Source organism: Bombus vancouverensis, chromosome 9 (assembly GCF_051014615.1).
Source record: "Bombus vancouverensis nearcticus chromosome 9, iyBomVanc1_principal, whole genome shotgun sequence".
In the NCBI taxonomy this organism is placed as follows: Eukaryota; Metazoa; Arthropoda; class Insecta; order Hymenoptera; family Apidae; genus Bombus; species Bombus vancouverensis.
The window spans coordinates 13,107,721-13,133,545 of NC_134919.1; the positions used below are offsets into that span (position 1 = coordinate 13,107,721).

At 41.1% G+C, this 25,825-nt stretch overlaps 1 protein-coding gene across 3 annotated transcripts in view; it reads left to right on the top strand.

Annotated features, from left to right (window-relative positions):
• NLG-4 (neuroligin 4) overlaps positions 1-25,825 on the top strand; it is a 261,998-nt gene that overhangs the window by 211,360 nt on the left and 24,813 nt on the right. For all 3 annotated transcript variants that reach the window (XM_033345629.2, XM_076621322.1, XM_033345630.2), the window contains exon 10: positions 3,950-4,077. In XM_033345629.2, the coding sequence (XP_033201520.1) occupies positions 3,950-4,077 (128 nt within the window). The remainder of the gene's footprint in view (positions 1-3,949; positions 4,078-25,825) is intronic.

Consider the following 25,825-nt stretch of genomic DNA (forward strand, 5'->3'; position numbering starts at 1 on the left):
CGCAAGTTCTGCACTTCGTTAACGTTTACATTAACTCACCGCAAAGTTATAACTGAACCGCCATTTCTGGTAGAGTTCTTGTCTCGGGGAGTAGCATTTTTTTGTTCTGGCTGTGCGAAAAGTTTGTGGCGGTAGTCAGGAGGCGAGCGTCCGCTCGGTTGAAACGGATAAAAGTGCGCTTTAAACAGCGAACGAAAACGAGGAAAAGAAAACGGGGACGGCTTTCCACGTGCCGTGCTTACCTCGAATTCTCATTCAGTTTGTTACACTGCTGCGACAGAATACGTTGAAAAACAGTCGACGAAAGAATTCAAGGACCTTTTTGCACTTCGAAGTCACACATATTTTCGACTAAAGTCCGTAATAAATGGTAAACGTGGAAACGCGCGTGTAACTGTTAAGCTTAGGTTCAATCTGTTACTCTTTTTCGCGCCATTCTTCTTTCGACAAGAACAATGTACTTATATAGTACGTGTAGCGTGTGGTATGCTCGTTGTCTAATGATGCACTAACCCATCCTACATTATACCGATACTATCTTACATTTACTCTACCGTAGAGACACTCCCACTTTGCTTCATTACCTTTGAAGCTGGCTACGTTGCGTTTGTCTAATAAGGAACAGCTGCACACTGTCTTACCTGTCTGAATTCGCTATCGGAGTGATCACAGAGATTCGACACGATACATTGAAGCAGAGACTGAAATGTAGGGTCTTAGCATCGCGTAGTATCGATCCTTGATGAATGGAATCGATCAACTCCGACATGTAAAATCACGAAAGGGGGAAACAGGAAATCACGTTGAACATCTCTTTGGCGAAAATGCAACCATACCGCGGAATTTGGATCACAGCTTTTGGATTGTGCAGCATTTCCATTTAATCGTTACTCTCCCGCACGATTACGTGATCTATTCATTCGGTTATCCGTTTGCCTGTCTCTATGTGTCGGATACACTGCACGCGGATTGTTGCACTGGATGCTTACGAAGTCGTGAACAGAAAGGAAGGACACATATAGTATAAGCGCAATTTCATTCGAGCATTCGCGAACAGCTTCTGAAACTCGAGGATGTCTCCATTGTATTCGTCTAAGAGCTTAGGCGTAAAGTAGCGCTTTGTATTCACATTTCGTGATAATTTACGGTAATTTAACTGCGGCTAGAAAACAACAACACTACTGTTGAAATTTTCATCTGACTATTGTCTGAACATAGACAGATTCTCTCTACCTTATTGCCTCAATCTACTTCAAACAAGTTCCCTGTTGCACCTATAAACAGTTTGTTCTAATTATTATGTTCGACGAGGATCTTCGTGATCGAAAGGTCCTTTTTGCTAGGCATTGTACCGTCGAAGAAATTAATACGATGACGCTTGCACCTCCTTCTCGATCCCAGCACGATACGCGCCTCTTTAAGCACTTGATCCACTAAATCCGAATTCGTGACTATACATTGGCCTGTTGGAACTTCTGTTCAAGATACTTCAGCTGAAAACGGGTCAGGGACTTGGTGCTTTAAACGCAAGTAGCACAATTGGGGCGTCCGAGAATTACCATTTACCTCTTTAATTACAGAATTAAAGCGGATGGGAGATTCTTTCTCTGCCAGATTCAGAGGGACCTTTACACACCTCCAGCTTTACTTTTTCTCCTTTAAATTCGTTAAAATTCACCGTGATCCTAAATGAGGTCTGCAAACAAAGGACTACCTAATATTTTGGGATCTTTTCTAAATGTTTTACGAGTGATGGGGTTGATCCGGCGGCGTCCAGAGACATCCGAGGCAACTCGGACAGAGTTCTTGACCGATATATTTTACGTTCCTGATCATTCTGTGTGCGATTCTCCCGCTAGCACGCGAACCCACGAGACCAATTTCCGCGATTATACGCCAAACAGGAAAATATTTTGCCGCCTGGGAGAGCGATTCATCAAACCGCTTCAAAATCAAGCGTCACGAAATTTAACATTTATCCCCTGCCCAGCTATAAATCTCGCGGAATCGTCCGGCCGAATAATACGCAGCCACAGTTCCCCATTATCGCCGCGGAATACTCGGATCGATGGTTTTTTGAAGCGGCATAGCGCGTCATAGAATTCGGTCAATTGGTTCCGTCGATTAAATTCCGCTTCGCCAAAAGTCCGACCACCTCGATGCGGGATCCAATTTTTTTTTTCTAGCGCTGCTATTCGTTACCGGATAACCGCACGGTTTTCTTTGAAAAATTACGTTCGACGAAAAAGGGGATGATTTTTCATCGTTGATGGGACCAGTCAGCTTTCCCTATCGGTCGTATTGTTTCCAACGATTTGAGAGCTTTGTGAATTTTGTGGATCGTTTTTCACACAGCGTTTTCAATGTTTACCATTTTTCCCCGAGTTTTCGGTGTTCGGAAGCTGTCTTAAAGCGAGGTTTTCATATGTCTTGTTGGAAAAAATCGAATTCTCGCTGGCAAACTGAAGCTCTCGCCGCATGTTTTCTCGCTCGTAAAAAGAGCATGTTTGTTCTCCATCGGTTGACACCGAGATTTGCCTCCCTAGAGGCAGAAAAGGTCGCGAGACACGAGCAGCTATCTGTTTCGTGCACCTACGTCGCTTTCAGCTTTCGAATCACTTTAGTGCCATCCGTGTGACATTGCCGAATAAAAATCTCTCCTGCAAACTGACATTTTTTACGATCATCTTGTAATTATTTTTTATTTTAATATTCCTGCGACATCCTTTTTTATATTTTCAGTATCCTATCGCAACACTTTTACAGCTATTTTTAACAATATCGCGCAATTCAACATGACTTCTCATAGTTTCTGATTTCAAAAACCACTAATCATATACCAAGGAAAAAATGTAATCGACCTTCGGTATCTCGATTCGATTCCCATGAAAAATTCAAGTGTCGTCAAAGGATGCAAGAAGCGCGTGTACTGTTCCTGTAAACAACGGCTTGATTGCGTATTACCTGCAGAAAACAGGATAAAGTAACCGCGTAATTGAACCGATGTCGCAGTATGGGACAACGACCCCTCTCTTGTATGCACGGAACCACGGACAAGCAAAGTTCTCGATAGTGAATTATGCCGTGATCGTGTCCCGAATCCTGGTAAGCGAATCGCCGACCACATTCTGAATTCCGTGGCCGTGTTCTTCCAGCCTGTCCGTGGCCGGACTGGAAACGCGCGAACAAAGCGCACGTCGCGGCTCGCGGCTTAATTCACTTTCGATTCGCTACTTGTTGCGTTAATTCGTCGATGCCTGCGGATTGGACGCGCCTCCTTCGAAGCCATTCATTTTCCGGAAAGGTTAACGAGTATCGACAACCGGAGACTGCGCTTCGATTAGTTTGGTCATCATCGCGTAACGTGACAAGCATGCTATTTGAGACAAACCATACAGCTTAGGAAGCTTCGATCTGTCTTTGCTAGTATGATAAAGAGACATCGATAGAGAGTATATTATTCGATCTATTCACTGCTATCGGCAGAAACACGTTGCTTTCAGTTAATTATCTAAATAATACCGTCGATATAAACGTTGCATTTTGATCTCTGTCCGTTTCTATAAGATAACGTATAAAAATGAAACAAAACGCTGTATAGAATCATTATTACTTAAAGCAAAGATACTTCCGCCGAATAAATGGGCATATCCTGAAAATAGCGCAGCTGTATTTAAAAAAACGGATACTTTGAAGGTTGAACATTCCACTGCTGGAAGACATCCTGGATTTATGTAAGATTCCATTTGTCAAATAGATCACTTGAAATTTACGTAAATGAATTGTGAGGAATAGTAATAGGACACGTAGAGAATATCTTTCGAATACGAAGAGAAAGCAGAGTGAAATACGACTGAGTAGCAGTCGGTGGAACTGCGATCGGGCTATTCGAACAAGTCTCCATGTGCATACGTACGTATCTAAACAACGATTTACGCTTTCCTTGCAGGAACCCGAACGTGATCGATCACCACAGTCGAAACGATACGCTTCTGCTCGCCAGCCGGGAGAAAAGCCGTTTCCGTAGCTTGACGTGGGATCAATACGATCCAGTGCACCAGAAATACTTGGAGATCGGTAAGTCACTGAACACCTGAAGTCCTCAAATCACTCGAGTCGCTAAGATCCTGTTACGCGAATTTTACGACGCTTGCATTTTTCGTTTGACCATCTAATTAGAGGGTAGCTTCATCGGGCGGGCGCACAGTGGTCTACGGCACTTTCGCTATATGATTTCATTTAGAAGACCAGTAATACGTGGCTCATGAATCATGTGCGAGTCGAATTAACGTGAAATCAAGGGGATAGCCGCCAGAGGCATGTTTCCATCGCAGTGGAAAAATGAAGTGCCCCCTGTGGAAACGGGGTTCGTGGCTCGCTTGTCCAGCTTGGAAAGAGCCGAGAGGGAAAAGACGTTTCGCGAGATCGTTTTTATTTTCAGCGGCTCTCGAGCACACGGCAGATGACGTGAAAGGAACCCTTTGACCTGGAAAAGAATTTGCGGCCTTTTTCCCCGCCGTTTCTTTCCTCTTTCACTCTTTCATCCATTCCCTCTCCGTTTACACTTTTCTCCTCTCTCTCTCTCTCTCTCTCTCTCTCTCTCTTTCTCAACCGATGTTTTTATCTTTTTTTCCCCTACTCTACGCGCCGCGTTTTTTGCCTCGTAACGTAAAGATGAACGCCAGCATAATTCCATTAGCATTTCAAGGCAATGTGAAAGCTCTAATTAAGCTAATTAGGAGTGTTTCATGGCAGTGATTCGCTTGATACAACGAGCATCACGGTTCAAAAGGAAGGCACGCGGATGTGTAGCGAATTGGAACAAAAATGATATTCCGACAGGTGTAGCTGAAACGAGAAATAAACTCTCTCTGTAAATAACTGACCACGAACATTCGTTTAATGAAATCATTAGAGCGATGCATTCACCCGGTGAAATAGCGAAAATTCGTTATCAAAGGGATGAAACTGCCACAACACGTGTACAAGGTTGGAAAGGAAGAGCCTTTTTCAGTGGATGAAGATTCGCTCAGCCACGATCGTCCTTCCGTGAACGAATTCCCTAGCTTTCCATGTTTTCCCAGTTTCCAGGAACATCTTTTCACGGAATTCCGCGTCTACGTGACATGATAGAGTTGATAAAAAGAGAGAAACGTATCTATATTCGTCGTATTGGATTCTTATTGTATTCCTCATCAACGAACACCTTCATACGCTCTTTCAATTCTATTGATGGGAATTCGAGAGGCAAGAAGAAGGGCACGGTAGTTCTTATAGCCATGAATTTTTCTGTTTACACGTGGAAGACATTAGTCAAAAGAAATTGAACGTTTCGCTTGATTTATCGAGAAAGATTGCCTCGTTCTCGGAGCGAATTTTGTCACTGACAATGAGAACGATCTAAGAGATCCGAAAAGAAAATTGAAAAGATCCTTCGAAAATAGTATCGTGGTCGTCAGATGTGATTAAACCGTACATTATTCAGGTCGAGATTAATATTAGTCCTGACCGATTCGCATATCCTGCCAGTAATAACGGGTTGATGTAATCGTCCTCGGTACTGTATCGAGGCCGGACGACCACGGTGAAATATTGAGCTGTCAAGTGTGTGCCAGCGGTGTATGATACTTGAGCGCGGTAGAAACTCGGCGAACGTATCAGACGATCGTTTCATTAATGAGTGATCAATAGTTGGACCAGCGTAATCGTACCGACTGTTGCTTAACCGCAGCGCCGGCCATCGGCTTCGATACCCTATCGCGTATAATTTATTATTATCGTTAACCCCCGTCATTTGAAATTCATTAGGCGCTAATTAACCAGGCTCCCGCTATTAACGATATTATCAAAATTTCGAGACTCGTCAACGAGTGCGATGAGCCCGAACTTTATTATCACCCGGCTACGCATCGTTCATAGATCTTTGATCATATCCACCCACTTTAGGCGTTCGGCTGCGGTTTAAACTAACTGGAAACTATCTTTCGTAAACCTTGTCATTTTACATAGAGAGGTATATCGTATATATTCGTGAAAAATGAAGATTATTGGCGAGAAACTTTAATTAGTTTAGACGTCTCTAACAAACCAAGTTTCGAACAAATAGGAGCAAACAGTTTCGATACTCGAAAAGGAATAAAAGAGAAATTCTAAGAAAGTTGACGTATAAGGTGCGGTGGCGAGCGTCAGTGTAAAAAGAGCGACTTCTCGAGTAGATCAACCGAGGGACCATTCTTCGTGTACCACGCTAAAAAGAGAATAGAATCTTTTCGATCAGCGACACGAGCGGCGAAACAGATCACCGGTGCGGTAGTTCCCGAACGATTCACTGGCTGTTCGGTATCGGCTAAAGAATCGGTGGGCGCGGCAGGGACATAGGTAGGAGTCAGCGAGACACGGCGGGACACGGTTGCAGTTACCATTTCTCAGGGAGTAGTGAAAAATCACTGTGAAGCAATAGTCCACATTCCGTAGCTGTTCCCACGATCCTTGTAGAGCGCGATCCGTGAAAAATGGGCCGTGAAAATGGACCGGAAAGAGAGGACCATTAATTTTTTTCCTTTGTCTTTCTTATCTGGCCGAATGAGCTCGGTTTGGATCTCAAGTCACTGGCCTCTTCGTTACCAGCCAACCAGGGAGGAAACAACCCTCTTCTCGGTCCAGAGAAACCACATCTCTGTAGGTAACTTTGTTTTCCTACAGACACAAGCTAATTAATTTAGTTCCATAAAGGGGATGACGACGTTGTTTAGGGACCGTGAAACGTTGTGTCGGATGAGCTTGTTTAGTTACAGCAGTTTAAGAAGGGTAGAAAGATTCTTCCGTTTGGAATTGATGTCACGATTAATTTTCATGCGAATGAGAAATTTTAATGGGTACGCTCCTTGATGTGTATATCTGACGTGTAATATATATTAATTGATATTCTTTCGCTATATTAATACAAATGCAAACGAAGCAGAGTAAGCTTTCTTAATCCCGGGACTTAATTAACTCCTCGAGAAATTGGCCAAAGTACCACACGTCATCGTACTCTTTCCTTCTCAGAGTAAAATTTTGATTAAAAACGCCTCAAATGTAGAAAGTTTTTGAAAATCGTCGATTACGTTTTTATCGATACTTTAAAAGCGTTTCTATCGATAATTGAATCCAGCCAGCAACTTTGTACAAAGCAGATACCTGGTATAAATCTTCGTTCCACGTGACCAACCCTTATCTTCGATACAAACATATCCCGTTTCGCCATCGATTAAGGTACCAACAGTAGCCCCGTCGCTCGCACACACCTAGAATCAACCGCAGGACTAAAACAACATTCGGTCGCTATAATTTACTTGTAGTACACGTCCCACCCGTTTTCCATCCTCTGCATCCACCGCACGTAAGCAAACTCCCTTAAGCATTGGCGATGCGAAATTCCAAGAACTCGCGATTTCGTACACGTCTTCTTCGGTCAAATATGAATAGAGAAATAACTTCAAAAGGCAAGTGCCAAGAGAGAAACGCCAAAATGGTACATTAATTTACCTTTGCACGTATAATCATTTTAAAGTAACTCTTTCGTTCTTCTTCTACAGATTCTATTTATCTTATTTATCTTCTGCTATCTGTAAATGTTTAAAACGTTTCTCGAAAGTATACGATAGACCATTGTACTTTGATGCAACTAAACTTTCCGAAGATTCCGGACTACGATAAGATCTAAACCACTTCTAGCCGTTCGAACAGTTTGTCAGGCGATGTCGTTCCGCATTCGGGACCGCATGCATCTAACCGTGTCCGAACACAAACACGTTGTTTCGAAATCGCAGTTACCGGTCTCTCAACGGGGGTGTCGTGCACGCGATCGCGTAATGGGGGTGTCGTGTGCCACAGCTGCAAGGCAACGCCGCCCAAACTCGCCTGTTTGCAAACTACACGCTAACACATTTGCTGCATCTGTACAATCCGCCGCATTGTTGTTGTAGTCTTCCTCGTTTGAAGCGTCTTCTCATGGTAAGTTGCGAAAACGATGCAGAAGTGGAGGAAAAAAGAGAAATAGAAAATGGAGGTCTGGCAAAGATATCCGAAGTTGAAACTTTCTTACCGTTTAAAGGATCTACTTTACAGCAAGCTTCGCGCAAAGTGAAAATAATTCCCGGAGATGCGCAGAGCGCATAATAATTTACTAAAAATTCTATTTTCTAACGATAAAAGTAAACTATTTGAAATACAGATACGTAACGCGTAATATTAAAATATTGGTTGCAAAATACTGGAAATTAAAACAAATTTATGCGCAAGTGGAAAGAATATAAACTGAAATAGATAATGTGGGCAAACACGATATGCATAGTTCGACTGTACATAGAATCGCTTTGACTGTGACCGTGTCCCTCTTCCTGCTCTTCTTCTGCTGATTTCCTCCATGGAACGTATTCTCTAATACCCTTTCTCGATCATATATCGATAAATAATATTTTGGGAATTATAGCAGTTTGTGGAGCAAAGTTATATCAGACAGGGAAATAGAGTTGATGAGAACTAATCATATTTTCACTTCAGCATATGGGGGAAAGTTTCGATCGAAGAGTATGAAAGTATATCAACAAACCATTTGAAGATGAAATTACTTGAGTATGGGGGAGGATTAAAAGAGGTAGAGGAAAAAGACGGCAGCATAGAATATGCATTAGACGTTTATAGGATATTTCACGAAAGAAATAGCAAAGGACTAGCAGCAACGTTGCATATGTAAACATCCCCTTGGTATTTTCCCGTGAAACATTCAGGCGCTTAAAATGGATTTAAAATTTCCACTGCCTGGTTGCAAAAGTATCGAGAAAAATAATTCACCTACGATGAAGCAGCTACAAATCGATCAGCGTGTTCACCTTTCGCGAATGTTATACATCAGGCTCGAATAAATCATCTTATCGTCGATGCTATGAACCCGACGTGCGCTTGAATAATATGATAGATATATGAAATGAAAGAGAATTCGCGTTTGGCACGTTTCGATAGTGATACACGAATGATTGACACTCTGTGATTGAATGCGTGAAAACTATCTATGGCTGTAAAGTTTTATAATCTGTTATTTATTATTTTAAAATCAGCGAATATGCGTGAAAATATAACACTGGTAAAAATGGATACGCGTTATGAAAGTTTGTATCGCGCTATAGCTTGAAAATTCCTCCATTCGAAACTATTATAGTCCGAGAAATCGTGAGACTCGTCGTCGCGGAATTTTACAAATTTAGCATGTAAGTTCTAAATTTCTCTTGAGTTCTTGAATTCTAGGAATTTTAATTACTTCGTCGGCTACCCCAAGTACTGGCATAAGACATGAACTTTAAGGATTATTACAGCCAAACCTCAGATGAATTGCGCATGCAATTCGGAAAGATGCGCAACGACAAAACTAGTCGTTATTTCGTCGTTTCCTTCGCTTCCGTTGTACCATCGTAACCGTAAAAACGCGCGTCTACGTTTTACGATTCTTGCCATAAATACGTCCAGCAAACCGACGTTTGCTCGCATCGCAAAAGGATCGGCCGAGATCGCGATACTTTTTAACTACCGACACTCTTCCAGGTAGATGCGCAGCGATCGAATGAGAAACGACGCGGAGAAGTCAATCCATAGGCATCGTCTTGCAAACAACCGGTTTCCGTGAAGCCAGCTAACGGCTCACCGGAAGGCGGAAAAAGAGCTTAAGACCCAGCGTTATAGCGGAAGCCGGTGAAACGGTGCGGTGAAGGTTCGTTAAACGTAACTTCACTGCAAGCCATCTTCCGCAACGCTACTTCCCCGGCTCTTCGTCGAGCTTTTACGAAGTGAGAGTTCCTCCTGAACCGGTGGAACTCACCGGAAGTCGATAATCGCTTGTCATGAATCCAAAATTACGTAGTTATATCGCGCCACGGTACATTTGCACAAAACGCAATTTAAGGAGATAATATCTGGTGTGGTTGAACCATTTTCTTTTTTTTTTTTGGAAAGAAAAGTGGGGGAAGAGGAAAGGGTTTACGGAGTGGAGAATATATCGTAGGAGAAGAGAAAAATCGTGCATTTCGTAAGACGCTTTTGTTCGTTCACCGCTTCACTCCCCTGTCTTCTTTTCGTTCGGTTGGATTTACGAGCCCGAATTCAACGAACACGGATTCGGAAATGAAGTGTTCTCCGGACAGAAACGGAGGCGCAGCCATTGCCCAGTGGCAATGTGAAAACTGAAAAAGAGCAGCGGCTGCGACGTGTTATTAAAATTCGCAACTCTGCCGGTTGAACGTTTACATCTAATTAAAAACTGTGACAGCTTACATTTCTTTATGTTCATGACCAAGGAAGTTGTGCACGCATAACTACTAAATAAGTAACGAATTCTGCTTTGCTGTCTTTCCAGTAAAAAAATCTCTTTGTGTATATCTCTGTATACATATGCTATAGCTTTATTAAAATCTTTTAAGCAGATCGCACTATCAGAGGTTGTTGATGCAAATTTGAAAGACTTTTGGTCACGTTCATGATACAACAGCACGATAAAAATCCAGAACCGATCGTTCATAATCTTTTTTAACATTCGACGCATCTAGCAATAATCTTCGACTTATGACAAGCTACTACCACGGGTTTTATCTCCGAGGTTCGAATTTATGGCACGAACGCTTGGGAGCGCCATTTTTGAAGAATGGCTAGGGAATAAGATGTATGGGCTGACCGATCATTCAAGGCAAGGAGCCAAGGCTGAAAATCGACATGTTGTCGCCAACCTTTAGGTCTCTTCCAATGTTATCGTGTGTATTCGTGAAATTTATGAAATTCGGATCTATACTCGGCTATATTACAAGATGAAATTTTTTTTCAAACCGGTAACCAGCGAAACAATTCTCATCTACGCGAATTATAAACGAAAGCGTTATCGAATTGCTCGATCATGCCTGCGGCTTTTGTTATCAAGGGTGGTATCGTGAACTCTGATTAACGATAACGGCCAACGCGAGCCACGATACAGTTTCTCGTCGTTCGACGCCGTCGATTTATATTCGAGCTTTTATTAAACATTCCTCAGTCTCGGCGAAAAATACAACGGCGGGCTCGACGATAAAGTCTATTCGCGTATCAGCGAAAGTTAATTACGTGATTTCCAAGATTCGATTCTCCTTGTAAAATAAACAATACTGAGAATTTCATAAAACTAAAAAACTACAAACGGTGCAGTTACAAAATAATCACAATGAATATATTGCTTTGAGTATTAAAATTCTTGCTTCATTGCGATCGACGATCGAAAGTGAATTAATTCGCAGTTGTAATAAATTCATTATTAAAATGTCGGTACTTTTTCAATGTTAAGAACACTAGTAGCCAGAAGTCCTTGTTTATCATCGTCGTAAAGGATTCAGAGTATAAAAACACCACAAATGTGTTCCCCTCGTCTCGAGGCACATTGCGTTTTCGTTACAGAAATGCGGCATGCGTTTTAATTAAAATACGGTTATTAATTTAGTGGGTGCAGCCACTGCTGTGAAAATTATTAATAGTTCTCGCTATGAATAAACGTTCGTGTTAGTGCGAACACCGGCGCGGCGTCATAATGCAGGGGAAATAAGGGAAATTGTACAAGTTCATTTCCTTGAACGTTCATTGAACAACGAGCGGGGAGTAGCCTAGGAACGAATCAAAGTAAAATTTAATTGCACTCAAACTCTGCTCAACGTATTTCTCGAAACTGCCCTCCCCTCTCTTCCGTAGGTGGTGGCAAATTCAGTCGAAACTTTCCATCAAAGTGTAATTTAGCTTGGAGGAAACTAAACGTTACCCAGATTTATTGACACCTTTTATCATATTATTTGTAACAGCAAGGACCATCGAATAATGGAAAATATGTATATAACTTTGTTGAGAGTACGATAGCTAAATGAGGCAAAATTTTGTCGAATGTAAATGCATGTCAATTATGACGAATTTGCTGCAAACAACATTCTGTATGGCTCGAATCTCACGAAAATAATTATTTTGTTCGACAAACTGTCAACGAAAGAGCGGCGAGCTACCACGATTGGGCGTATCAAGAATGTGATTTCGATGAAACTTCGGTATTGAACTTTCGAGAGGCTCGCTACAGCGACCTGTTTAATCTCATAAATTAAAGCGGGTCATCGCGACGTTGGAAAACAAATTTGTCGAAAGTTTGATTGTGTTACACACTATTGTGCGTGTTTGCCGGTGAAAAACTAATTTAAACTCTCAACCGACTAGGTTTACTGCGGGCGTTTACTTTGAATCATATTGAACAAATTTGTCTGCTAACGAGCTATAAGATATATAAGATATGTATCTATATGAGGTTGAGGACGAGAAGTTTAGAAGAAAGTGATTAACGATCGATACGTCGTTAAGCAAAAACCTTTATCACGCGTTATAATTTCCTTCTGAGATAATAGAAAACCCAGTCACGATTAATAGTAATCGTAAAATCGTGAATTCTCAAAGATACAATCGATAAACATCGTACAAACGGACTTTGCGAGAATTGTTCGACAACGTACTGTAAGGCGGAAATTCGTTAATTCCTCCATTCCATCTCGGCTTTCCAGATTTATTTTGCTGATTACCAGTAGAAAGTTTCGTTGGCCTCTCACATCGACCGGAGAGAAGTTTCGCCAAACTTTCCTCCTCGCACTTTGTAGTTGAATCCATTACGCGGATCCGAGAGGAGACTGATATAGATACATGTAAGACCATGCTTCGTTCCTCTTTATCCTAGCGTAGGAATATATTCCGGCAGGTCAGGACAACGACGACGATACCAGCTTCACGAGAGCTGAAACTTTTTCAGGTAACAAACATTGTCGTCCAAGCGCATAGCGCGGTACGGCACCGCGCAGCGTCGCACGATACGACGCTCTAAGAAAGTTGTCGCCAGGACGCGTAAGTTTCACGTCTGTTGGCACATGGTTTACAACGTCTACCAAATCGACGAACTTTCCCGACGAGCTAACATACAGGCAAAGATTGTTCGTCGATTGAATTTGCATTTCCCATCGCGAACCTCGCACGCTTCTCTCGATACTTAATATGGATTTATTATGTTATTATAATAGTAGAGTACAAGTAGAATATTTGATTTGACTATAGGAATGCAGGCCTTGATAAAAGGTTGCTTTAGCTTTGTGATTCTTGATATATATAATCTTTCGTACGTAGTATTCGTTCATAAAGGGCACATACGATTCATAAAAGAAAAGACACACATGATGAAAAAGAAGAGAGAGGTTTATATACTTCCGTAGGATAATTCCAACTGTCGATGTCTTTGCGACGCGCATGTGTATCGCACCATCTCGGCAAGCAGCTATAGATCATACGTCGTTTCGTATATTTCGATAAATGGCGAACTCTCGCACTGTACATGACAGCTCTTACCACATTGTAATAGCGGTATAATATAACGTAAATTATGCAGTTCGTTTCGCATAAAACTGTTTAGTAAATCGCGTCAGAGTTAGAAGCGATTTATCAGCAATTTTGAAATTTTATCAGCATGAGAGATTCAATGAACGGAAAGATTGTTCCGAGTTACACGATATGTCTGAAATTTCTTAAGATTCTGAAGCAGAAAAGTGGTGCCCTGGCGAGAAAATTCATGCGTGTCATCTTTGATAGTTCGTAGTAAATTAGCGAGTTTGCCGATGGTAGCTTTTCGGCTGGTAGTTCAACTAATCTCGGTAAAAGCAAAATCTCGAAGCTTCGAAAGTTCGATGGGAGAGATAGAGGAGTTGGTGTTTAGCGCTTTATAGGTTTGCGATAGTCTCTGGCAGCGCACTCTTGCTCAGTTACCAATACTAACTCGACTTGCTGCCTTTAATCCCAGGCATAAGTAAACAAGTTCCAAAAAGAAGGGTCGTTGCTCAAGGACCGCGTCGCAGTCTCGGCTGTGGCCTCGATTCCCTCTGATTTCTATTCGATTCACTTTAATTAATTCGTCGACAAATCATTGGCGTATTATTAAATACCGACATGGCACACGATAAAAGTTTGTGCATCAATCGTTTCTACTGGAGTTACCAATTATTCTGAATAAAACCATAAATATTCAATTCCAATAGATATTTTCCAGAATTAAACAACTTTTCTACTACAGTTTACGAAAACAATTTTTTATTTATCCCTTTAGCGGGTGTGAATTCGCGCGTATATTAAATAAATAAATTCTTATGACTACACTGTATGCAAATCGTTCGTCAACTGTTGCATGAATTCACATTAACACGCTGCCCGACTCGAAGTTTGATTTTCTGCCTCTATTCGCATGAATCGCTGCAATGGATATTGATAAAATAATAAATCGCAAGTTTATATACATATAAGTGCACAGAAATCGTTGTATTTATTTTAAATAATAAATTATTCCGTATCCAAACATTACGTAACGCATGAATATTTAAATAAATCTAGTAGAAAAGGAAGAACGTTCGAGAGTAGCTCCCTTTCTTCTTTCAAAATTTACGCACTTTTATCGCGTCGATTTCGGGTACAACGACGAACCGTAACTGTGAATATTAGCCAAACATCACGCACGCGTATGCACCAACATAAATCGTCACGTAGTATCACTTAGGCTACGCATACGTGCTCTGGTGAATTACTACGTGTTCTCTCCCTTGCTCTGACACGCTTTATCCAACCACGTCTCCATCCGTTGTATAGGCGGCCGATCTCTCTTCCTCGAAACGGCCCGTCCTATTTCTGCGTTGTTCTCTCGCGTCAACGATGTATTTGGCCACCTTCAGGCTGACGTTTCACGAGTAACACGTAAATTCCAATGCCACTGCTTTTACCGGCCAATAGCTTTCGCGTTGTTCGCTTCCTTTCTCTCCTCTGGAGCGAAGAAATTTCTGAAACGTGTGGCAAACTCTCGCGTTGGTGTTCTTTGTTCTGCAAAGATTAAGCTAACGAGTAATCAGCGCAATAAAGAAGAAATTGTAAGACTGCGATTCTTCGAGGGTTGACTACGTCGTGCAAGGTGAAACAATAATTTCATCTATACGTTTTATATTCAAGGGATCGCGTCTACCGCCTCCGGCGTCGAAATATCGTTTATCCACTACGTGCCCCTTTACAATCTCATTGTCTCGTCGATTCGAAGCCAAGAATTTCTCCTCTCTTATTCTCCGAAATATCCTCGCTCTAAGCTTCCACCGAAAATGTGTACAACAATGGCATAATACGCATTGTGTCGGGGTTGACAAAAATGGATAATTAATAAATATGCGTCGTCGAAGATTTGAAGCTATTATCTTCGGTTGTAATATCAACATTGCTTTTGTTACGTCCGTTGACTCCTTATGTAACCCAGAATCCATCTCTCGGTCGAGGCGGCCACTACCTGTGTAAATATAATTAATCGGACCGCAATAATGCTAAGGAATTCTAATAAAACTAAGCGTTAGGACCGTTAGTGTCCTTAATCGTTATAATATATATTCAAGTCGAGACGTTCCTTATGGTCAGGTAGAAAATGAGAATGTCGGTTTTTTCCCATGTTCAACGGTCATTTCTACCTGTAAGCGACCGGTGGTTGGGCAACCAATAGTTTGTCATTGGTTCATCATCCTCAGATCAGTCAACATCTCTTGACTGGTTTTCCACCCTTAGATCAGTCATCTAGTTAACTTATATCTATACGCACCAAGCGTAAGCATCGTGTCTACAAGTTGTTGAAACAAAGTGTATATTGTAACCTGTTAATCCAGTGTTATAATCAATTCAACCACCTCTATTATCGAAATATGAACGGAACAGGGGATCGATCACTTCGTGGTGTCGATTATATAATCGTAACGGGAATTTACGACTCCGGTTGGCGCCCTTCGTCTCTCCACGAACGGTTGAGCATTTTGATCCTTCGATCCGGATTACGTGTCATGTGAAAAGTGACCAGTGACATCCACCACCATACAGTGCCACGTAAATCCATTACAACCAGCAGCGGGAGCTTTTCCACTACAGCGAAGTCAGTGACGTCAGCGGCCATCACCTTCGAAGAGGTATAACCCGTTGGTAGAGAAACGCAACCATGCAGTCTCCCGCCGCAGCTGGACAATCATCAGCATAACGAATTCCATCAACTTCAGTCTCACAACAACACGAGTGTCACCTTCGGAAAGGATCACGAGCAACAACTTGCAGCCGGAACAACTCCGCATCGGGAATCATCGATCACACATCACGAGTGTCACCTTCGTTAACGAAGTACATTCGTCGCGAAGCATGCCCACAAAATCTTCGACTGTAACAATGGCAAACACAAAAGAAATCACCTCCTTGCTTCGGGAGCAAAGCAATCTGAAGGACCAATTCCAGTCCGTGTCAAAACTAGTCGACGAATACGAACGGTCCGGCCAGCAAAGCAAACACCTTGTAGCGGCACTCGACAGCAAACTATGGCCGGGACGATGGCAGAGCAGTGGTTAACGTCCTTGGTTACGAACGTTCAGGACTCCCAGGTTCAAATCCCGGAACCCGATTTTTCTTCCCATTTTTCGTCCGATTTTTCTTCCACGACATCTAAATGAGAAAAAAAGCACCAGTACCACGACATATCTCCACATCAATCTCTGAATGTCATATCGAAAACTAGTAGACGACATTTCGCTAGTAACTTGAGCTCGACGACAACACACCTGCGGCCTCAATTGACGACTATTTAGACCTGGATGAACGATTATTAAAACTCATTGCAATCAATCCTTCCTCGAACGGGGGCTGCCAAGATAATGGCTCAATCTTCAATTACAGCCGCCGCGAAAACCCTCCGCTGCTTTCTGCGTAAAATCATCTTGCCCATATGTGGTTTCACAGCTGCTGAATCGTAAATAACAAACAACAACGAAATAGAGCAGGAGGATGTAGGGCTGATAAATAAGAAGAAGAAGAAGTGTTTTGTCCGAGATCTGCTAGTAAGACTCTTCAGTAAGGCTTACCTAGCAGACCTATACTTTTGACACAAAGGAAGGAGAGAGGAGGGAGGAGAGTTTGTATGGTAGATATGGTGATGGATGGACTTCATCTCCTCTTCACGCAGTGGTAAATCTTTGTATCTAAAGGTTCTTCTTTCCTCTCTTGCAGTTGCGACGTTTTCCATTGGAGCGGTCTGCTCCGTATCTTTTTGCCGCTATCAAAGTTCAGGAGGGGATTCTTTGTACTATTGGTTTGCTTATTTAACTTGCTTCGATTGAGTTTAGAGAGCGCCGCGTGTGTCCCATACACACGGTCTAGGCGATTATTTCCTGAGAGTGTGTGACACGTGGGTGTCACTATAAAGGGGCTCCTTCTCCTAAAGGGAGAGGAGATGGATCAGGTCAACTTAACCTGTGTCGCATTGTCAATTTTGACACAAGCATGGTGGACTCCAGCAGCGTTTAAAGTAGTTGCATTTCAGCCTTTAACATAAATCTTGTTACCATATTACGCAGAACGCAGCGTTACTTTAAAAAGAAGAGAACACGTTTCACATTTTTTTCCAAAAGTGAGCTTTAACGCCTTTTACATGTGATTGCGCCATTACCGTGACAGGTACATTTTTCCCTTTTTTTTATGGTGTGCACATTTTATGGCTTGACGTGTCCTGAGACGCTGCAAGCATCAGTATCGTACATCAGCCTTAAAAAGATGTCGACCGGAGACAACACGTGCTCGTAAAGCATCAATGTTACCAGGAGTTCATTTAGCAAATTATGAGCGCTATTCGTTGCTCCAACCACTCTTCTTGAAATCCAGTTTGTTCCCCACGTGATGGAGGTACAGGTGTAATAATGTGGTGTCATGCATCGTGAGTCCTTACCGAGATAACAAAGTACCTTAGCCTTTACTATTTCGAGTGCATTTAACAGTGAAAAGGAGAGTGAAAAATAAAAATGAAGCGAACGAAATTGAATTGAACAATAAGGTTTTCTCGTTAATGAAGAGACCCATTGATAAATATCTTTAGAGATGTTTTAAATCGACGAACCCTCTGATCTCCACGATAACGTCAAAGAAAATTCTTTCAGAAATTCAACTAGAGGCCCGCATCAAACTCAAAACAAACTTTTCTCGCTGATCAAATATTAATAATCTCATCCGACGAATTTCTTTCCGAGCAGACGATGCTAGAGGTGTTCCATCATCCTCAAGCAAAAGTTTTCCTCTCATTTTAGGGACTGCTGCAAGTACCAAACTGCAGGTATATATCGAGAGTCCCTTAAACCGGTGAAGCTACAAAGATGTTACAAGTATCGGTAGACCTCGTTTTCGATGTTCAACCCCTAAAAACAAGGAACTTCCACCAAAGATGAAAGGGTGTTAGAGGTTCCTCGACAAACACGGACTCACGAGGCAAATTCCGGTGCACAAGTAGTTGAGAACAGTTCCTTTCCAAGCTTAGACTTCGACCACCCTCTCGTACGTACACATCCTCTTAACAGGGATGAAACTAATGCACGTGGGAACCTGGGCACATTACGACAACCAGCGTGAGAGGACGAGAAACAAGTGAATAGAGCACCGGCACCAAATTGCGATGGCATCGTATTATCTCGGCTCGATTGCTGTTTCCCGATCAATCCACTTCTCTTGCCACGCCTTCCTATTTCCCTTTTTTATGATCAATCAGATCAAAACGATCGGTAAAATGGGGAGTCTCGATGAAATCGCTTAATAGTGAAACGGAAGATATATTAAACATTATTTTTAAGTAATGGAATTGGCTAGATTAATTGAAGTTATTGGTGCTGAGGTGGATATTAAACATGTTGGTTTGTTTAATAAAGGGACGAGTGATAAAATCATAATAGTCAATTATATTCAAATCATTGTAAGTACAATTACAGAATATTCGTCTATTTGTATCGACAGGTGTTATTATAAAATGTTCAAATATAACTCCGATTGACGATAACAAATAACTGTAATAATATTATTGAGATATGTGTAATTTTGTGTGCTACACTAGATTAACAGCGTAGTAGTGACATACATATATGAGTATGGGTGAGTGGAAGTATGTGCGTGCACAGCGTCTCGTAAAACAGATGAATACAACTGTTCTGTTAGTAGTGTGGTATAGAAGATGATGAGACAAAGGGAGTGCTGAGTGAAACTATTTTGATATCAATTCTAAGCATGATCTAAGTGTTCCTATACATTTATTTCCATTAAGATCCACAATTCTCAACAAATATTTTGTCCGGAGTTCGTTTACCTTAGAACCTAGCAAACCAAAACAACGTTGGTATTCCAAGGCACAATAATACGAGTCTCTCCCGATTCAAATCTTCCATTGACTCATGTGCCGCTATAGTGCTAAAATTTTAGTTTTCCTATTGGTCGTATGTCATTTTATTTCCATTTTATGTACGTACACCCTACGTATAATTATTTCGGGCGATTTACAGATAGAAGAGCAGCGTGGCGGTAGGGGAATACAATGAGAGTTAGAGGTATAATTGTTGCGCTTGGAAATTATTAGCAGGCAGGTTTTAACAGTTCAACGCGCACCCCTGGTAGCTTGTAGCTGTAAACATAATTCATAGTACGAGAAAGTGCTCCCCTGGCATGAATTATATTTTCGCTCGACATTGAGTGTCCCAGTATAAATTCAATGAAGCAGCAAAATATTTGAAAGTCGTATGTTTTAAGTAATTAATAAACTAATTCGCTTATTTGCAATTTCTATTCTCTTCGTGTAAAGTTAAGCCAATCTCTAACTGAAACTGTCATTACGAAATTTATGAAAAAGCCAAAAACGAAAGTTCGCTGATATAGGAACAAAACGAACACATTCTTGTGCTCGATTCGAGCCCAGCTGCGGTTCGCTGCGCCAGCTTCGCGAGAACTTTGCGGCGAAGTTACGTCAGTTTGAACTTAAACTTGATACCGCCTCATAAACACTCGAGAAACTGAAGATACGGGCGAACTCTTTTCAACATGACGCATGCAATTTATCTTTATTTTTATACAGGAAAGTTAAAGCAGCTGCTGGTTGACGGCACGTTACTACTCGCGTGTGATGAGAAACACAGCGAATAAACGAATCCGAAAAGCGATCCGATTTTCTACTTGCACGTTAACTTGGTGCTATCGCAAGTTACCTTCCCTTACGAAGTAGATACACGCTAAAGGTTTCATATACAGATCGGGTTTCGGTTAGCCGACGAAGCAGCAACGTATAGTAGTCTGCACCAAGTAAGTTGCATTGGATGACAGGAAAATAACGCAATTTTATTCATTTTATTTTTGCGTTGTCCGGTTAGAATGTTGAAAACATTTTACATTTTGCTTGCAATATTCAAATCGAACAAGCCGAATAAACTAGACTGCAAGTAGAAGATACGAGACGATGGACTGAATCAACAAAAATACTTTGAACATCGATAGTGACCAGGATTGAAATCAAATTTACCAAAACTTGGATGTTAAAATGCTCGTGGCGTTTGAAAATCATTTAGCGTGATTGTAATTAAAACGGTGACTATCGGAAACAATGAATATGCCTGTTCATTCCTGATCCCCGTTCCTAATTGTAACGTTCGGCGATTAAGATACAATTTACTCGGCAAACGTGGGTCTCTGCATGCTGTCGCGTTAACGAAATTGAGAGTGAACTTATTGCCGCTAATTCTGTCCCGTGGGGATTATACGACCGCGTCGTTACAAATACATACACGTAAACAGAAATTTATGGCTCGTAATTGACGGGCATTGCCACGAATAAATACAACGGATCCCGTAGATCATGTGAGCGTAGAACGAACAGCCGAGTACGCGGGGGAGGTTAATCCACGAACACATACGCACAGACTTGACACGCAGAATTATTGCGCGTACACGAACGACAATAGGTAACGTTAGGTATAGCGCGTTTAAGCAAACAGCTCTGTGTCCTACAGGCTCCTCTCTGACGCATGGTCTCCCGAGGTACGGATGTCTTGTTGCAAGAAAAGCAATTACCAAATTGCAGATCTATCCCTCCCTAAATTGTTCAACATTAGTCGTGACAGGTTTATGAAGCTGTACATCCCTGTGCTTGTATACGAATTAGAAGTTTATATTTATTAAGAGTATATATTTATCAAGAGGATTTACGAAACAGATGGTACCCACCTACCTACCTATTACGACAAATTCAAGAGCCATAGTCAGTAGAGAATTACTCTCGTCATCAAGGGCAGAAATTTGGTAGACACGAAATGTCAGAGGATAAATTGAATAATCTTGCCAATCGTACAACAACAATTGACACAAATGGCAGGCGGCAAAGTAGCGATTTAGCTAGACGTACACGCGCGCTCTATGAAATTATTTCGAACGTACGCCGGAGGATCCGTGTAACCGGTTCACGCACACTGCTCCATCGCCAACACCAACACACACAAACAGACTAGTGTCCAGTTAATTTATGCCCGAACTGTATTCACGTACACGGTTGGAATACGCAACCGCCGCGTGCATTACATAAACTCGAAACACGCCGCAGAGAGACAGGGCTGATCGTAAAGGGTGATGGAAACGCGTTCATCAGCCTGCCTTAACTATCCGCGATTTAATTCGAACGGTTTAATCTTTAACGTCTCGAATTGAAAGCCGATCGCTTAGAATTGGGAAATTTTGACTTTTGGTTTTTCTCGATGACAATAACTAACGAGAAGTTGAGCAAATGATAGAATATTGGAATTTTAAGGCACTTTGTGGCGAAGATAGAGGTTAATTATTTATTCATCCCAGAGAGAATTTAACTTTCCGTCTTTCTTTTCTTTCGATGATTGAGCCGCGATTAGCAAGTTTTACAGCGCCATGAAATTCATCCATAATGCAGTCTTCTTTTTTTTTTTGGAATATTTAAGATTCGACGAAGCTGGTAATCGCTTTTGAGAGTGATAGGGTCGACGAAGTGCGTAGGTATCGATTTCCACTTAGAAGAAATTTCAAGTAGAGCGACGGGTCTGAAGAGACATATTTTCATTTGAGACATTTAACCGAGTTAGTGTCCGACCGTCTCATCCAATATTCATTTCACCTCGGGAAATCCTTAATCCAGGCAGAGTCAAATTTTATCCATAATTCCAACAATACACCATTTCCCTTCCCGTGAAACTCAATATGCAAGTTTGCCAAAGAATTAATCTTTATAATAATTCTAATAAAAAAATGGCTGATCGTAATCATTGACCTAGCCTTTTCATCTTATACTATCAAGTAACAAAATTTGTTAAATGTCTAACCTGTTAACTATGGAATTTAGTTTCAAAAATCCTTTATGTGATGCGTAGTTAAAATCAAACGATAACGAGTATACACGTCGAATGTTAAACACGTCAACCGCACCGAAATAAAATTTTGAAAGACAAAGTCAAAGGATCCCCTACTAAACCCCACAAAATTTGTCAATTATAAAATAGATGTTGTGTCATTAATAGATGTTACTACTAGTTTCGTGTGTCGTTTCATTTGCAAACGATCGTTTCAACGAAAGTGTATAACAAGTGTACACAATGTGGCAAAGCAACAAGACGAGTAGATTTAAAAACTTGGCAGACGTTCTGACTCGCTAGAATCGAAAGCCACTAGAACTTTCCACTGTTGAGCTTATTAGCCGTCAGAGGCGAAAGAACGTCAAACTTTCGCGACGCGAGCTTGTGCTAACAAGGTGGTGCTGAAAAAGCATCCTCGACACTCGCTACTGCGCACATCGATACTTAAATCACGTATCCTGAAATTCTACTGCAAGTTAACGCAACCCAATATCAGCTTCTTTATTTTCCCATTCAATTTTTAAATTACAAAAGAACTTCCTGGACAAATATGTTCGATCGTTTGAGTTTACCCACGAAAAAGGGTTACTCTGCGAAATGCTCGAGCTTGAACGAAAAGTTCGTCATGGCAGAGCGCGAAATCGGTTCGATTCGAGAGAGAGACACATCTGTTCGATCTCGAGTCTCGAATTTCACAGCTCAATACACACAGCTTTATCCTCCACTGGACCAGGCAACTTTTCGCAACGTAAACCATAGTAGGTGTAGTTAGACTTGAACAGATACTCGCTGATCGAACGTAAATTAATCGTCTACAACTATTCGGGGAGATAGATCGTGCTATTTAAACACGGAAGTGTTATCAGTATTATGCCGTGAATAAAAACATTATTCAAAGAATCTATGATCCATCGAATCGATAGTAAGTTTTTGACAGACGCTTAAGAAATAAAGATCCCTCAGAGAACAACATTTAGGAAATTCTCTAATTAGAATGAATAATTTCTTAAAATTTATCAACGTCGTTGATTTAGAACAATTTCGAAATTGTTCATTTTCTCTACATCCCATCCCTGTGTGAGCGCTCTCTAGTTTGCGTGGGTCGATTATTAAAATTCGAAGCGCGCCAGCTGCAGCTGAACTGCAGAAAGCAAAACGCGTTTTTTAATTCCCGACGTTGAATGTCCGGACGTCGGACGTTCAGCCGACAATGTAATCTTAATTACTTCCAGGCGGAGAGGCGCGAAAACCCTTCGTCATGACTTTATTCTCGTTGACGCGGACACGACGAGTTTTCCCTATAACGACCGCTAAGCCAAGCCGCGGGCGCATTAATTCTTAACGGCAAATTGGCGTCGCATTAGCGGCGTTCCGTCACGGTAATACCATGATTAACTGGGACACACCCGACCACCGGACCATTCGTTTGTCGCGGTGGTCGCGCCGGAAATAATGGAATGTCCCGATGTGTAATGTGGATTCATCACTTTCCGCCAGCAACTCCGAATAAACAGCGGCATCCAGTTCGTACGAAACCTGAATAAATACATCTAGGAAGACCATAGAGATTCGTTGTAAATATCATCCGGATCAATTGTTTCAGCGATAGAAATTTTATTAAATAATCAATCACAAAGATTTAATAAGATTGAATCTAAGAACAATCGAATTGGAGTTTAGAGACACCTATGCCAATCGATTGCATCTCTAGCGGATAGTTTATAAAAACATGTGAAAAGTTCTAACGGAAGTTTGAGAGAATTTAAAGAGAGAAAAGACGAAGAGGATTTCAAAAGTAAGGGATTAAAAAAATTCAACAGAATGATGAATGCCAGCAACTGAGGAACGCCGTAAGCGCGGGACGATATTTACGTAATTTTCCAAAGTACAAAAAAGAACGAATTTAACAAACAAACTGTCGCTGGCATGTTGTCTGCTTTAATGAGTTAATTAAAATTGTGTTTCCCTCGCGGAGCTGTCGATGCAATACCTACACGCGTTTTTTATTCGAAATTAAAAACATAACGCTTGGTTCGAACAACAGAGAATGTTGCATAAACGAGGAATGAGATGATGACAAGGATATTTTGCTGAAAATACGCGAGCATTGAAAATGAAGTCTGCTCGAGATGAGCTTTGTCGCAAACGAGCAACGAATTAAAATTGTATCCAATACTTTTGTTAGGAAATAATTGAAAGAAGTCGTTCGTTGTTGTTTATTCTAAGCCATCGACAATTTGTCAGTTAGAGCGTTTTTGTGTTTTTGCATAACTTTCACATGTGCCATTGACGACCCACGTCGTGACTTAAAAATGAGAAATTTTACTATCAGGAAGATATAATAAACAATCGCAAGCCGAAATCTTCATTTTCGACAATTATTATTTTTATTATTTATCTATTATATTTATACCGTGTTTGTCTACATTTTCAATTATTTATACTATACTTGTTTTACATTGATACATTTCTTTACCTTTCCTGTTTATTCATTTAATTTGAATGTTTATTTGTTTATACTTTCTGTTTCACCCATACCAACTGGTTTATTTACATTATTCGTTTATTCACTGCTGAAACATAATTCCTTCGTCGATAACTCCATTAAATGCGAATAAAATCAGATAAAAATCGTGTACAATTAAAGTTACTAAAACAATGAAAAACCGATTAAAGCAACAACGATGGACGAATTATTTTCTATCAAAACTCTTGCGAATTTTTGTTGGCCGATCGTTGTTTTGTGCCTAAAATTGTTCGAAAAGCAACAACGAAGTTTATGTCAGTTTCTAGCCAAGAGAACAAGAGAACCTGACTATATAATTTGCGCAAGCGGAAAGTATTCATTCCAACATTGCACATCGATCCATTATCAACAAAGAATTCAATCAGCTTAAAATAACCACAGAGATTTTCATTCCCCCTTCTTGTACAGCTGTCAAAAACAAAAAGCTTCGTCCGAAGTCATCCCCTGGATTTCAACGAAAAATACACAAGAATATTCATCTGTGATTTTGACTGAAAAATGGCTTCTAAAGCCTCTTGTATTCGGCGAAATTTTATTTCGAGAGCCAGAGAAAAATTAGAAATTCAAAAAACATATTTCAAAGTGCAATTACGTATAAAATTACGCCAGAAATTATAAATAAAACATATTGAAAACTGAATATACAATGATATCCTATAATTTCTTATCGTGTATCAGGGTCGCAGTAGAGCGAAGTTCGTAATTCTCTTTCATTATTCTAACAGGATCTCGTTGAAAAATATATTTAGAAAACGTCAAAAGGGGTGTCAGGGCAGCAGATTATCAAACACCTCGACGACATTCACCGACGTAGACGAAGCTTAATTGTATATTCCATGTCTTTAACATTATTAGCGAGTTACCGATATGGTGGGCTTGGCGATAATCGTCTTACATGGGCTCGACAGCGAGCCGTGCGGCCCTTTGAATGCAGGAAGGGGCTTACATCCGATATTAATATCGCTTTTCCGTAACCGGAGGGTGTCGACGAAATGGGAATAACCGTAAGTTAGGCACGCTA